This window comes from Sinocyclocheilus anshuiensis, unplaced genomic scaffold (assembly GCF_001515605.1).
Source record: "Sinocyclocheilus anshuiensis isolate Anshui unplaced genomic scaffold, SAMN03320099.WGS_v1.1 scaffold241, whole genome shotgun sequence".
NCBI lineage: Eukaryota > Metazoa > Chordata > Actinopteri > Cypriniformes > Cyprinidae > Sinocyclocheilus > Sinocyclocheilus anshuiensis.
Genome location: NW_015540865.1, coordinates 114,223 through 127,389, shown reverse-complemented (window position 1 = coordinate 127,389; position 13,167 = coordinate 114,223). Strand labels below are relative to the sequence as shown.

General features: G+C 37.7%; 1 protein-coding gene across 1 annotated transcript in view; it reads right to left on the bottom strand.

The window, feature by feature from the left end:
• Window positions 1–13,167, bottom strand: part of LOC107688036 (leucine zipper putative tumor suppressor 2 homolog) — a 22,655-nt gene that overhangs the window by 6,728 nt on the left and 2,760 nt on the right. The window contains exons 2-3 of the mRNA XM_016485575.1: window positions 2,084–2,512; window positions 347–880 (exon numbers count right to left, since the gene is read on the bottom strand). Of these exons, the coding sequence (XP_016341061.1) occupies window positions 347–880; window positions 2,084–2,485 (936 nt within the window). The 5' untranslated portion in view covers window positions 2,486–2,512. The remainder of the gene's footprint in view (window positions 1–346; window positions 881–2,083; window positions 2,513–13,167) is intronic.

Below are 13,167 nucleotides of genomic sequence, written 5' to 3'. Positions count from 1 at the left end.
TTTTTTTAATAATTTAGTTTATTGTAATTTTTCCCCCCTTTATTTATTTGAAAAGGGACAGTGTACAATTTTTAACATAAATGTTTCCATTTAATGCATTGTACCAGATTTTGACTAATTTTCATGCGCATTTTCATTTATATTATTATTATTATTAAAAACTTATTTCTATGGTGGAAATGAGTGAGATGTTTACTTCTGGAACTGACTGTTGAGCTCTGAGTTTCCTCATTCCTTTTCATTTAATATTTGGTATTTTTTCACAGTAGTCTGGCTTTACTCAATTTTACTTTCTGAAAACTTTCTGCTTTTCTCTTAGTCGAGATGAAAACGGTGTCTCACACACCTGACAGATGGCTACTTCGTTCTCGTCCAGGTTTTCTCGGAGCTGCTGCAGCTCCAGGTCTCGCTCCCTCAGTTTGTCCTCCAGGTCTCTGACGATGGCCTCGTAGGCCTGGATGGGCGGTGGGGACAGCGGGTCGGTCAGCAGGGGGCCGCGGCCGCTCAGAGAGCCCGTGCTCTTGCTGGACGAGGAGCGGCCGCTGTCGGAGTTGGAGTGTCCGTGATGTTTGCTCGCCTCACTGTGGCTGGGGTTGTACACGGGGCCGTTATATGCCGGCAGGTTGGTTAAGGAGTTGCGTGCCGTGTCCGTCATGGTAAAGGACTGGCTGAACAAAGTGTTGCGAGCACCGCTGTAAGAACTGCGCCGTTCCATCATCGCCGGCGCAACATCCTCGTCTTCTGGAGAAAACATGCTGAGGTTTCCTTGGCTTCCCGACAGACCGGCGCTGAGCCGCGGAGACAGATACTGCACGCCGTTACGGCTCTTAGGCACCACGGGTTTGAAGGCAGTGGGTCTGATTATGGCCTGCTGAGTGTTCTGAGAGAAACAAACATCAGAAACCATGAGGAACCTCATGCATTACCATGAAGACAGTGATAAAAAGAAATGTTTTAGTTTATCATGTTTTTAAATGAAGAAAGTAGCCTACTCTTTGTGATTGGTTTTCGGTCCTTTGTATTAAACTATACATACATGCATGGTGCTGTTTTTTTTTCTAATTGTTTAAGCAACTTTATTAATTATATATGGTTTATAAACATTATTTTAAACATTATGCACTTTTTTTCAAAGATAGTCGTGTTATTTTATTACGCTTTGAAGAAACGTGCATAATATTTTGCTCGATGCGCCCTCTTGTGGCCTCAGGAGAGAAGCCAAAAGCTTTTTTCCCCCCTAACTGAAATTATGCCTTTTAAATTCAAATATAATTCAAATTTTGATAATATTTAAGTAGAAAATTCGAATTTAGTTTTTTAGTCATTTTGATAGCCCTAGTGTTCATATGGCTGATAAATGGATAATATTACATTTAATATTTAAATGTAATAATTTAAAAATAAAGCACTAAAAATTAAATGCAATTGTTTGAAATGTTAATTAGGCCAGTTTTATATAGCACATTTCATTCACAATGCTATTTCATACAAAATGCTTTCCATAAAATTGATTAAAAAACAATAATAAAACGTATGAAGGAAATTAAAATAAAGCATTAAAAATTGTGTAGCCAGCACAATACAGTATAAATAAAAGTGATATTATAGGTAAAAATTACATTTAATGGTGTTATCAAATTATTTGTGTTAAAGACCTTTCTCATCATCTAGCTCTCATTTAATAAGTAATATAAATACAATTTAATTTAATAAAAAAAGATTGATGAATTAAATGTAATAAAATTTCTAATATTGTAATATTTTATATATACTTAAAATATAAATATATACTTCAGATAAAATGCTTAAAAATATATTTAAATTTTTTCACTTAATATAAAATTTTATAAAAATACTTAATTTAAATTAACTTATAAGAGTTTTTATTTTTTATTTTATGTATGTGTGTTTATATATTTATTTATTCTGTACAATATTAGAAATGTTGAAATATGAAATGTATATATATTTTTTTTTATTTTTTTTTTTTTAAAGTTATTGGCTTTATTATAACACAGGGAGTGATAGGAGATAAGAAAGGGGAACAGGATTATTTTATTAATCCATAAACCCTAATACTCACGCTTTCTAATTGTCCAGACACTGCAACCAGTCTCGGAGGTCCGTCCACACAAGTCGAACCCACATCCAAATGATTATCGTTCCAGTCACTTATCAAGTCCTCATGCGAATATGAACGAGCACCGAAGCCCTTCGCTCTGCCGGCGACGTTCCTCCTCTTGCTGGACGGAGTCCGACTTCCCTGTGAGGTTTCGGACAGCAGGCGTCCGGAGCCCGGCGTGCCCTTGCGGAATTTGGTGCTGACCTCTATGTTTGCGCGGTCAGGATAAGTGACGTGACTCTGCATCATGCTGCTGACGGCACCCATCGCTCCCATCAGAGGAGGCGAGGCGGGATGGAGACGCGGGTCCAGGCCTGGTCCTGGATGGTCAATGGACACGGGGAGAGACTGGACCAGCGCCATGACCGATGACACGCGAGATCAGAAAACCTGCATGGAGAGAAAACACAGGTTACTGGAGAAACCATGAATGTCCTGCTGGTCTTCTCATCAGAATTCATATAGTCTAACGCATTAGTGCTCAGCAGCATATGGGATTAATCTAGATTAGAAAAATGTATCCCAATTTGATCTGCCTCGACAGTTTCAAACAATTCAATCACTAAAGCTGATTAAATAACCGTTCATAACATCTGTGTGTTTTCTTTGCTTTAACCAGAATGTGGGAGAAACCACACTCGCAGGCCATTTCATTGTATTTCAGAGCTGCATAATTAATACAAAGTTCTGTCATTAAACTCTAGATGGCGCAGTCCGATAGGTTCTAACTCTATGTGATAAAATCACATCATTATTACTGCTCAGCATTCAAATACTTGGCTAGTTATTGCAACGTGCTTCAAAAACCCTCCACCTTCCCCAGCTCCACCTGTATAGATCTGCTACAGGATGTCATGTACAGGTGAATCTCAATAAATTAGAATGTCGTGGAAAGTTCATTTATTTCAGGAGATAGTGAATTGGTGGGTTTTTGTTAAATGTGAGCCAAAATCATCACAATTAAAAGAACCAAAGGCTTAAACTACTTCAGTCTGTGTGCATTGAATTTATTTAATACACGAGTTTCACAATTTGAGTTGAATTACTGAAATAAATGAACTTTTCCACGACATTCTAATTTATTGAGATGCACCTGTATGTTATATATGGGGGTTATTTCATATATGTTCAGTGTGCAGCAGCAGCAGTATTTCTTGCATGCTCACAACAGCATGTCTGTGGATGTATTGGCTATAGCACATCTCGGTACTTGATCTGCCGCAGCAGCGTAGCAGATCTATTCCGCCAAGATGTTAACATTGCCATTTATATTACCATGCTAAACTCCCCAAGAGTTGTCACACTTCTTACAAAGACAGACGGGCAGATCCGTCCCAAACTCAGGTCACTAGTTTAGTCATTAGTCCATTTTAGTCTGAGCCAGTTGGGCTGTTCAAATTGATTATGATTCATTTTGGTGAAGCAGAAATTAGACATTTAACCTTTAACCAACAGCCTGCCCAGCCTAGAAGACATCAGCAGCAAAACAAAGTCATTTCAGAGGTGGAGCGAGTTGCTATTTTAATGAAAGGTCAAACATTTTCTTTATACTGATGTGCACTAATGCAGGGCTCGACATTAAGCCTTCGGACAAGTAAATCATTCACACGTCCAATTAAAAAAGTTGCTTGTCCAGAAAGAAAAGTGGATTTTTTGGTGGTGTAAATGTAATTTATGAGAATACCACATGTTAAATACCATTAATTACATGTTTTTACTCCAAACTCACTTCATAACGTCAGTCGAGTGTTTGAAATAAATCCTTCTGTGAGATGATGTGGCTTCTTACACAGAATGAGGCACGCAACATATTTAATACTATTCTAAGCAGTGATAAAGGTTATGTCGATTAGCATTGCATTATTATATACTTTATTATAAGAAAAATTATAAGAAGACGAACTCAGATAAACCATATATTGTTGTATTGTGTGTTTATTAGTCACGTTGAATCAATAAAAGCAGTTAAATCTTCTGTTTATTCAGCAACCGCTATAGGGATTTTCTGGGTTTCTTCTGCGAGGCGTATTTGGAGTTTCAGCGCGAGAGCGCCCTCTGGCCTTCGGATGGAGATTTACTGCTTATCACAGAACCGTGCTTCACTGAAAGATACGCATGACAACATACAATCACAGCTACTGCCTAATCGCGATTTCTCGCCTTTGTGATTTAATTTTGATTAATCATGCAGCCCTAGTTCAGATGCACAACTGTTCTTCTGTGATCTTTATTTTCATCAGTCTAATATAAGTCACTTTAAATTACTTGTTTATTGAGCTGTTGTATAAAATTAATGTCACATTTGCTATCGTGCTGATATTTGGGAAAACAGCACTCTTGATTGTGTGGTATTGCTTATCACATGTTATAAATACAAACTCAACATTCTCAATTTGCTGTTCCGCTCATTTGTTTTGATTTCTCATAGTGAAACCGTGGAGAAATCAACTGATGCAACCGTGTTACTGTCAATACATTATCTATTATTAGTCGCTGTTTACACTGAATCATTCTCGACAAAATTTGGTGCTTCCCTCGTAATTTTTTGTTATTGACGTTTTAATCAGGTTACTTGCCCCCTCAAAAAAATCCACTTTTCCCAGACGAGCGTTAATATCGAGCCTTGACTAATGAACCATTCACAATATGGCCAAGAACATGACTCAAATTTCCTATCAACCATCACTTACAGCTGAACTTCAAGCATCAAATTCAAGGCTTTGACATTGATCTTCAGGAACGACACACAACACGGCACAAAGTCGCTTTCCAGACCCTTCACCGTCTCTGTTCCTGAGTGGTGGAATGAGCTTAAACCTCCATATGACCATCATAACCTTCAGAAAACAGCTGCAGACAGGAGAACTAAACTAACTACAACCATAAACAAAGACACGTGCTACAATGACTCCTATTTAAATTTGAAAAATGAATTCGTATCTTCCTCTTCTGCTCTAGTTTGTGTACTTGATCTAGTTTCCTCTTGCCATCGTGTACTATGATGAACTGCTTGTTCCTCGAGTCAATTTGCATAATGAATGCAAATGTAATGAAGAACTGACTGCAGCCAAAATCCCTCACTTGGTTGATGTTAACTGTTCAGTGTTTGAGTCGTCAGATCTGTATTTAAAGGAAACCCAACTGTGCTGCTTTGACCACATGCATCATACAGCTTTATGCAGGATCAGTGATCCAGATCTCTTCTTGAATGACTTTACACACACAGAACTACACCGATCTCCTTCAGTGTTTCGGCTAAACATCATGCTGCAGGACGCTGTCGGCTCATTGTTCTGAGACAGAGAAAACACTCCGAAGCAGCGTGACTCGAGTGAAAAAGCCTTTCAGCGTTTGCTGCCTCCTACTTCCCTCTGACAAATCTGACATTTTGTTGAAGACAATGAGATTAAACACAGAACAATGTGAGGGTTTTGCTTAAAGTCACATGACATCAAAACAGACTCATTTACTTCCTTAATTCCAGCTGTTGTTGTTTCTATCCAGAATTTCTTGGAAGTTCATCAAATTACGGAAGTCAAATGAGTTGTGAATGTTATCTTATGTTGAGCTTTAAATCTCCAGCTTCTCAGATGTTTCTCATGATAAAAATAAATAAATAAATACAGTAATTTCACGTCTCTTCACGTTTCAGTGTCTCAAACTGCTCAGATTTGCCAAGATTTGTGTCTGTAATCAAAATCAAGAGATCTCGATGCCTCAGGGAACAAATTTAGGTTTTAAAACCGTTGTGGGAACATTGTTTTAAAATGTTTCTAAAACGTTGAAGTTTCCAGTTTTCTTATCGTGATTAGAACGTTATTTAACGGTTACAAAAAACATTTTTACAACATTCTACTAACTTTTTCACCCAAAATATAACATTGAATGTTTATTTTTAATATTCGAAGAACATGTCCAGTTTTTTGTTATTAAAAGGTTACAAAAATGTTTCTTAGAACGACATAAAAACATTTTGAGAATGTTGTTCTAAGAACATTTTCTCAACATTATGAGAACGTTCAACAAGTGCAGAAAACATCAAGACATTCAGAGAAATTTGTTCAAGGAACATTTTCTCTCGACATGATGAGAACATATATCAAATATTAATAAAGTTACAAGAACGTTCCCTGTTAGCCGGGATGAACTCAAACATTTCTCATCAGATGATCTGAGCTGCTCCACATTGATTTTATATCTCTAAACTCTTACTGTACAACAGCTATAGACTCCTTCAGGTCTGTTTTACTTCTCCTGGAGAATATTAGGGCAAAACATCTGAGTTAATATTTCATTTAGTCTGAGCAATGCAAGTCTCTTTAGGCATAAAACGTTTGTAAGATTGTACTCGTGGTCTCTTAATGCCTGTCAAACAATGGCACAGTTTCACACACACACACATGGTTCTCTGTTAGTCACATACCTGATGTTAAATCCTGCATGTCGTTGGGTTCTGTGTCACTGATGCAGCTGTGTGTCCGTCAGTCGCTTCACTTTCACTAGCTGAAGTACTTCAGTCTCACTGTGTCTCGTGTGTGTGTGTGTGTGTGTGTGTGTGTGTGTGTGTGCGTGCGTCCCTGAGGGAAACTAATTTCTCTTCACGTGTAAAATGTAGCTCAGTCTCCTTCCCGGAGAGATCAGCGCTTGTTCTCGAACCCCTCCTAGCGCTCACCATCTTCCTCTCTGTCTCTGCCTCCTTCTGTTTCTTCCCTTTTCTCTGCTACATCAGTACTGATGGAGTGTTATAGGAATGTTCCACAATCAAACAATACTGACAACACTAGACCGGACAGAACTATTAAACTCACACACACATGCACTCTAATGATTCAGTGATTCTCAACCAGGGGTCCGACATCCACTAGAGGGCCTCAAGATGACTAAAAATGATTGGAAACAAGACAAAACCAAGCTCTAAAATAAGTTTAAAAACCTAAAGATCAAGATATTAAGGTACTTCTTTTTTTAAATTGCGTTTTACACCTGGAAATTTTTTGTAAATGTTTTAGAAACATTATTTTCTCGTTTACGGGAACATCAAGGGAACATTCCATTGTATCATTTTGCATTTATGAGAATGTTACTTTTAAATGTTTCAAAAGGTGTAACTCTTGAATTCAAAAAGTTTCCAAAGTGGTTTCAAATGTTGGAACATTTCAAACGTTTCAGGAAAAAAACATTCCATGAATAAAAAATCTCTGAACAAACGTTCCATTGACGTTCATAACTCTGGGAGAACCTTGCCAGAACATTCTGAGAACGTTCCCTGTTATCTGGGTATTTAATACTGTTCCCTTGCGATCGGTTCAGCTGAGACGGATGTTAATAGCAGGTGTAAACGGGACCCTCAGCGGCTTCAGTTTTTAGACGAGCTGCTACTAACTTTATTTCTTGTAAAGTATTCTGGGCCACAGATTTGTGCGATCTAACCTCAGGGACATACGAGTATCACAAATAGCTCAACGTGGAAAATCTTGAGATCGCTGAACGCAGATCATCTGAGTTCATGGCAGACATCTACTATATGAATACAACACATTGAATGTCATCTGACAAACCCAAAACCAGCCAATTAAGACAATTAGGTGACTTAAGTGTGCATAGCATTTGCATTCGAATGAGCATGAGCAATACTAACACAGAAGCTTGAACAAATAAACACTCATAATGACAGTGACGAATGCAAACACAGATTAAATACATCATCATCTCTCTTCACACACACTTCCAGAGCAAACTTTTGAACGAGCGTGCTGTGCTGGTATATATAGGCTAGTGTAAGTAGGCTACAGCGTGCCGTGTGTCTCTCTCAGGTCCTGTAAATGGGTCACACTGGACACGGTTAAATTGGTTCTACAGGCAGAGCAAAGCGACGAGGTCCAAGATCCAGAGAAGAGAACAGAACGCCACGAGACGAGAAAATATAATCGGGATCAGCTCCAAAACACACACACACACACACACACCTTCAGTCAACATTGGTCCACACACACACTCTATGTCTATCAGGACGTCTCTGTCTGTCTTTCCTCTTCATGCATATGATGCATCTGCACATAATATGATGTTTTATTAACACAAGCTTGTGCTCGTCCATCCATAAAGTTTATCATCCATACAAGGGACAAAATATATTGATTGGACCCCAATGATTTTTTTTGGGTGAACTATTCCTTTAAACTTGAGTTTATAATGTTATTGTTATCAGTCCTAAATCCTGCAGGAGCTGCTGTTATATAAGCGATGATGGGTGATGCTGTGAGGAGACGAAAAGCTGTTCCTACGTTTGATCAGCAACATATTTATGATCAGATTTCTCCGAATGAGGCCATTAAAAATATATTCTGATACAAGCACAAGATATTCTGGGTCAAGGGCTGATGTCTTGAGAAAAAGACCCCATTATGACTAAACTCAGACTCAACAACTGATTGTTTGTTTGAGTTAGGACTGCAAGAGATAATTGATTAAAAATTAATAATTAAAAATGCTGACAAACCTACAGTGTAAAAAATGATTTTTCAAGTATGTTTTGTATGTATTGGAGTATGTTTTACAAGAAAATACTATTTCAGTCTTTCTACTTCTAAATTTCATTTTTAATTTGATGTGTTACTTGCAGTTTTGTTGTAATTATTTGTGAAATTTACTTGCCATTTCTACAATTGAACATGGTACTTGCAACGCCAATATCATGGGTTCGATTCCCAGGGAATGCATGAACTGATCAAATGTTTGGCTTGAATGCGTTGCAAGTTGCTTTGGATAAAAGGGTCTGCCCAATGCATGAATGTAAATGTAAGTCACGCATGGGTTCAACTGCATGAACTGGAAAAAACATTTAGTATGAATGCAAGTGTCTACTTGGCATTCCCTAATTAGTATTTGTAAAATTTTATAATTTTTGAGTGAAAATAGATTCAAAGTAAATCCTACACCATGTTTTCAGTGCAGATTACACTTTGACAGTGATGAAAGGTATTATACTGGTGTTTCTGTTGCTCAAACAATTGAATTAGTGCTTGCAACACCAAGGTCACGGGTGCGATTCCCAGGGAATGAATGCATGAACTGATCCAATGTATGGCTTGAATGCAATGCAAGTCACTTTGGATAAAAGCATCTGCCAAATGGAGAAATGTAAGTCTTGCATTTCAATTGCATGAAGGGCAAAAATGCATAAACTGAATAAAAAACAAATGTATAGCTTAAATGCAATGTAAGTGCCAAAGGCATCAATGAAATGTATTTCTAAGGAAAAATGGCAACAGAAATATTTTTTTCTTGTAAAACATACTCCAATAATCTTTATCGAGTGAATTGATTTTTATCAATTCCATTGAATAGTGCTTGCAGTTCTAACTCAGCACTTGTCCCGTTGTTGAGTTTGAGTTTAGTCATTGTGGAGTCTTTTATTTTTGCTTAATTTTGAAGGAATCCTAAACAGAAGAATAATTGATCTGAATCTGTATTTGCAGCCCTGCTCTGAATCCTCTGACTCTCCTACTCTTCTGTTTGGCCTGCAATCATCGCGGCCCAGTTTGTGTGCTCGTGTTTCTGTGCTGGGACATGAGGACAGAGATCCGGACAGCTGCGGGTCACTTCGGGTGCCCGAGCGTTCACTGGGAACACTGCCTACAACAGACCTACTTTAGATGACCAAAAAAAAGAGAAATCACTGACGATTAACCCACGAAGAATCTGAGAATCCTGCAGCGCAGTGACATGAACTGAGAGAATAAGACGTGAAAAGATCCATTCAGTTCCTGCATGCTTTTCCTGTCACTTTCCTCTGAAACTATTATGATTATGATTGTTGTGTTCAAACCTGTATGTTGTTATTTATTCTGTGGAACACAAAGGGGAGGGTTAAAGGACAGCTCCAAAAAGGACAGAAAAATTGATAAAAGCACCATTACGGTATCATAACAATAATCCATAAGCCTGTGCACAAGTCATGTGATGTTAAAAATGGATCTACAACCATTAGTCATTTATTAGTGTCCTAAAGCACACATTTATTTTGGTAGAGAATTGCTAAATTATTAACAAAAGGATGCTAAGATAAAATTTTGTAGAAGCTGATGTAAGTGTTTCTCATTGGATGGTGATAAAAATATAGTATTTTTTTTACTTATTATATTTGTTATATTCATAAGTAAAATGGCTATGATTGAACAACTTAAAATTGACATTAAAATGTATTTGGAAACAATTTTTGTTTTTTCTGTCATTTTTTCCCCCTTTCTAAATATACCTGACTTGTTTGGTTATATGGACTTGTATATATGGTTTGTACAATATGCTTGGTTCTCAAAAAATAAATAAATAATAATAATAATAACATCATTTGATGTCAAACCTGCCACAATACTTGAGGTGCAAGTGTGCTTGTATATGTGAATGAATAATAATACAATTGTCCATGAGTCTGTTCCTCACACAAAGCATTGTATGACTTCAAATAGACTTGCTGAGACACTTTGATGGCACTTTTATTGTGCTTTTTCATCATTTTTAGAGGCTGAGTCTCAGGCCAGTGTCTGTGAAGATCATGTTTGCTGAACATCTCTTTTAATGTTCCACTAACAAAACAACAGCGCACAGATTGAACACAGAAATGAGGGTGAGTAAACAATCACACAATCTCCACGTTTGGCTGAATTACTGCATCTCTCTCAGCGTTTATATAAATGGCTGGACGTCTGCTTTTGTGTCAGCGGATATCTAATGAAAATCAATCACAACAGAGACCTTTAACACACACAAAAGGCTTCGTCTGCTCCGATGACGGCTCTATAAATAGAGCACGCATTAATAGCGTTTTCAGAGAACTACGGGTTACGGGAAGCCACATCTGATTCATGTGCATTTCAGATATAATGCAATTATATTAATAGAACAAACTCGATAAAAGCAGCATAGACGTGAATCTCACAAAGCCTTTTAAGAATGCGTCTGAAAATGAAGCCTATTTTAGGACCATTAAGATCTTTTGCATTGTGAAATTATTTTCGTTTATTATTTTTAGATTTAAATACATTTCCCCTAATTTAATAATTACTGTAATGATATGGAATACACTAGTTAACTCTAAAGTATATTGTAGAGCAGGGTTATTGTTAACTAAAACTACATTTTAAAAATGTATGTTAACTGAAATAAAAATAAAATATAAAAATAAAATATATATATAATAAAAAATACAGAAACTTTTTTATTTCAACTAGTTATATTTTTATATTTTTGTAATCTTTTTTGTCATCCGAACCCATTTGAGCTAAAACATTTTCAAGTCTCCTTGAGGTTTAAGTTAATATTTCAATAATTTAAGCAAGGCATCATTTCTCATTTTTATTTAGTTTAACTTGTTGAAAAATTTGGGTTTTTAGCTATTTTTTTACTAAAACTGAAATAAAAATTAATAAAAAATTCATCTAGACATTAAAAAAAAAAAATGTTTAATGACAAAACCAAAAAATGAAAGCTTAACTAAAATTAAGAAGAAAACAAAACATAAAAATAAAAGCTAATTTAAAATATGAATAAAAACTATAATAGTATCTAAAATTTTTATATCTAAAAATATATATTTTTTTACTGTCAATTTCTCACGCAAAATACTGTTTATTTTTCTCTCTCTCACACACACACTCAGATTCTTCTCTGAGAAACCTTGAGATGCTCCCAGAGGAGCGACGACAACATCAACAACAAGTGGCTAAACAGGAAATGATGTCATCAAACTTCACTCTGAGCATGAACGTGTGTGTGTGTGTGTGTGTGAGAGAGAGAGAGTGTGTGTGTGTGTGTGTGTGAGAGAGAGAGAGTGTGTGTGTGTGTGTGTGTGAGAGAGAGAGAGTGTGTGTGTGTGTGTGTGTGAGAGAGAGAGAGTGTGTGTGTGTGTGTGTGTGAGAGAGAGAGAGTGTGTGTGTGTGTGTGTGTGAGAGAGAGAGAGTGTGTGTGTGTGTGTGTGTGAGAGAGAGAGAGTGTGTGTGTGTGTGTGTGTGAGAGAGAGAGAGTGTGTGTGTGTGTGTGTGTGAGAGAGAGAGAGTGTGTGTGTGTGTGTGTGTGAGAGAGAGAGAGTGTGTGTGTGTGTGTGTGTGAGAGAGAGAGAGTGTGTGTGTGTGTGTGTGTGAGAGAGAGAGAGTGTGTGTGTGTGTGTGTGTGAGAGAGAGAGAGTGTGTGTGTGTGTGTGTGTGAGAGAGAGAGAGTGTGTGTGTGTGTGTGTGTGAGAGAGAGAGAGTGTGTGTGTGTGTGTGTGTGAGAGAGAGAGAGTGTGTGTGTGTGTGTGTGTGAGAGAGAGAGAGTGTGTGTGTGTGTGTGTGTGAGAGAGAGAGAGTGTGTGTGTGTGTGTGTGTGAGAGAGAGAGAGTGTGTGTGTGTGTGTGTGTGAGAGAGAGAGAGTGTGTGTGTGTGTGTGTGTGAGAGAGAGAGAGTGTGTGTGTGTGTGTGTGTGAGAGAGAGAGAGTGTGTGTGTGTGTGTGTGTGAGAGAGAGAGAGTGTGTGTGTGTGTGTGTGTGAGAGAGAGAGAGTGTGTGTGTGTGTGTGTGTGAGAGAGAGAGAGTGTGTGTGTGTGTGTGTGTGAGAGAGAGAGAGTGTGTGTGTGTGTGTGTGTGTTTGAGAGAGAGAGAGAGAGAGAGAGAGAGAGTTTGTTTATAGACTGGAGGAGCAGCGGATGTGGGTTTGACCATCATGAGCACTGGAAACGCCGAAACCAGAGCTCCAGCACAGCTGCTGGAAACCTTCACTGCTTTATAGCCATTATATAGAGACTTTTACAAATACTGAACTAAAATCTCTAAGCCTAAACAACACCCCTATACGCTCAACAAACACCACTAATATCATCATCAGTGAGGCTCTAGAATTACCTGAGCAGTAAGGATTCGCTCAGGGAAGCTGATCTGTTCAAACACCTGGGAACAGGTAGAACCAGAATCTGGATTTCACATTACAGACAAAAGACTCTCACACTCTCAGCAACACACTCACTCACTCACTCACTCACTCACTTACACACACACACACACACACACACACACA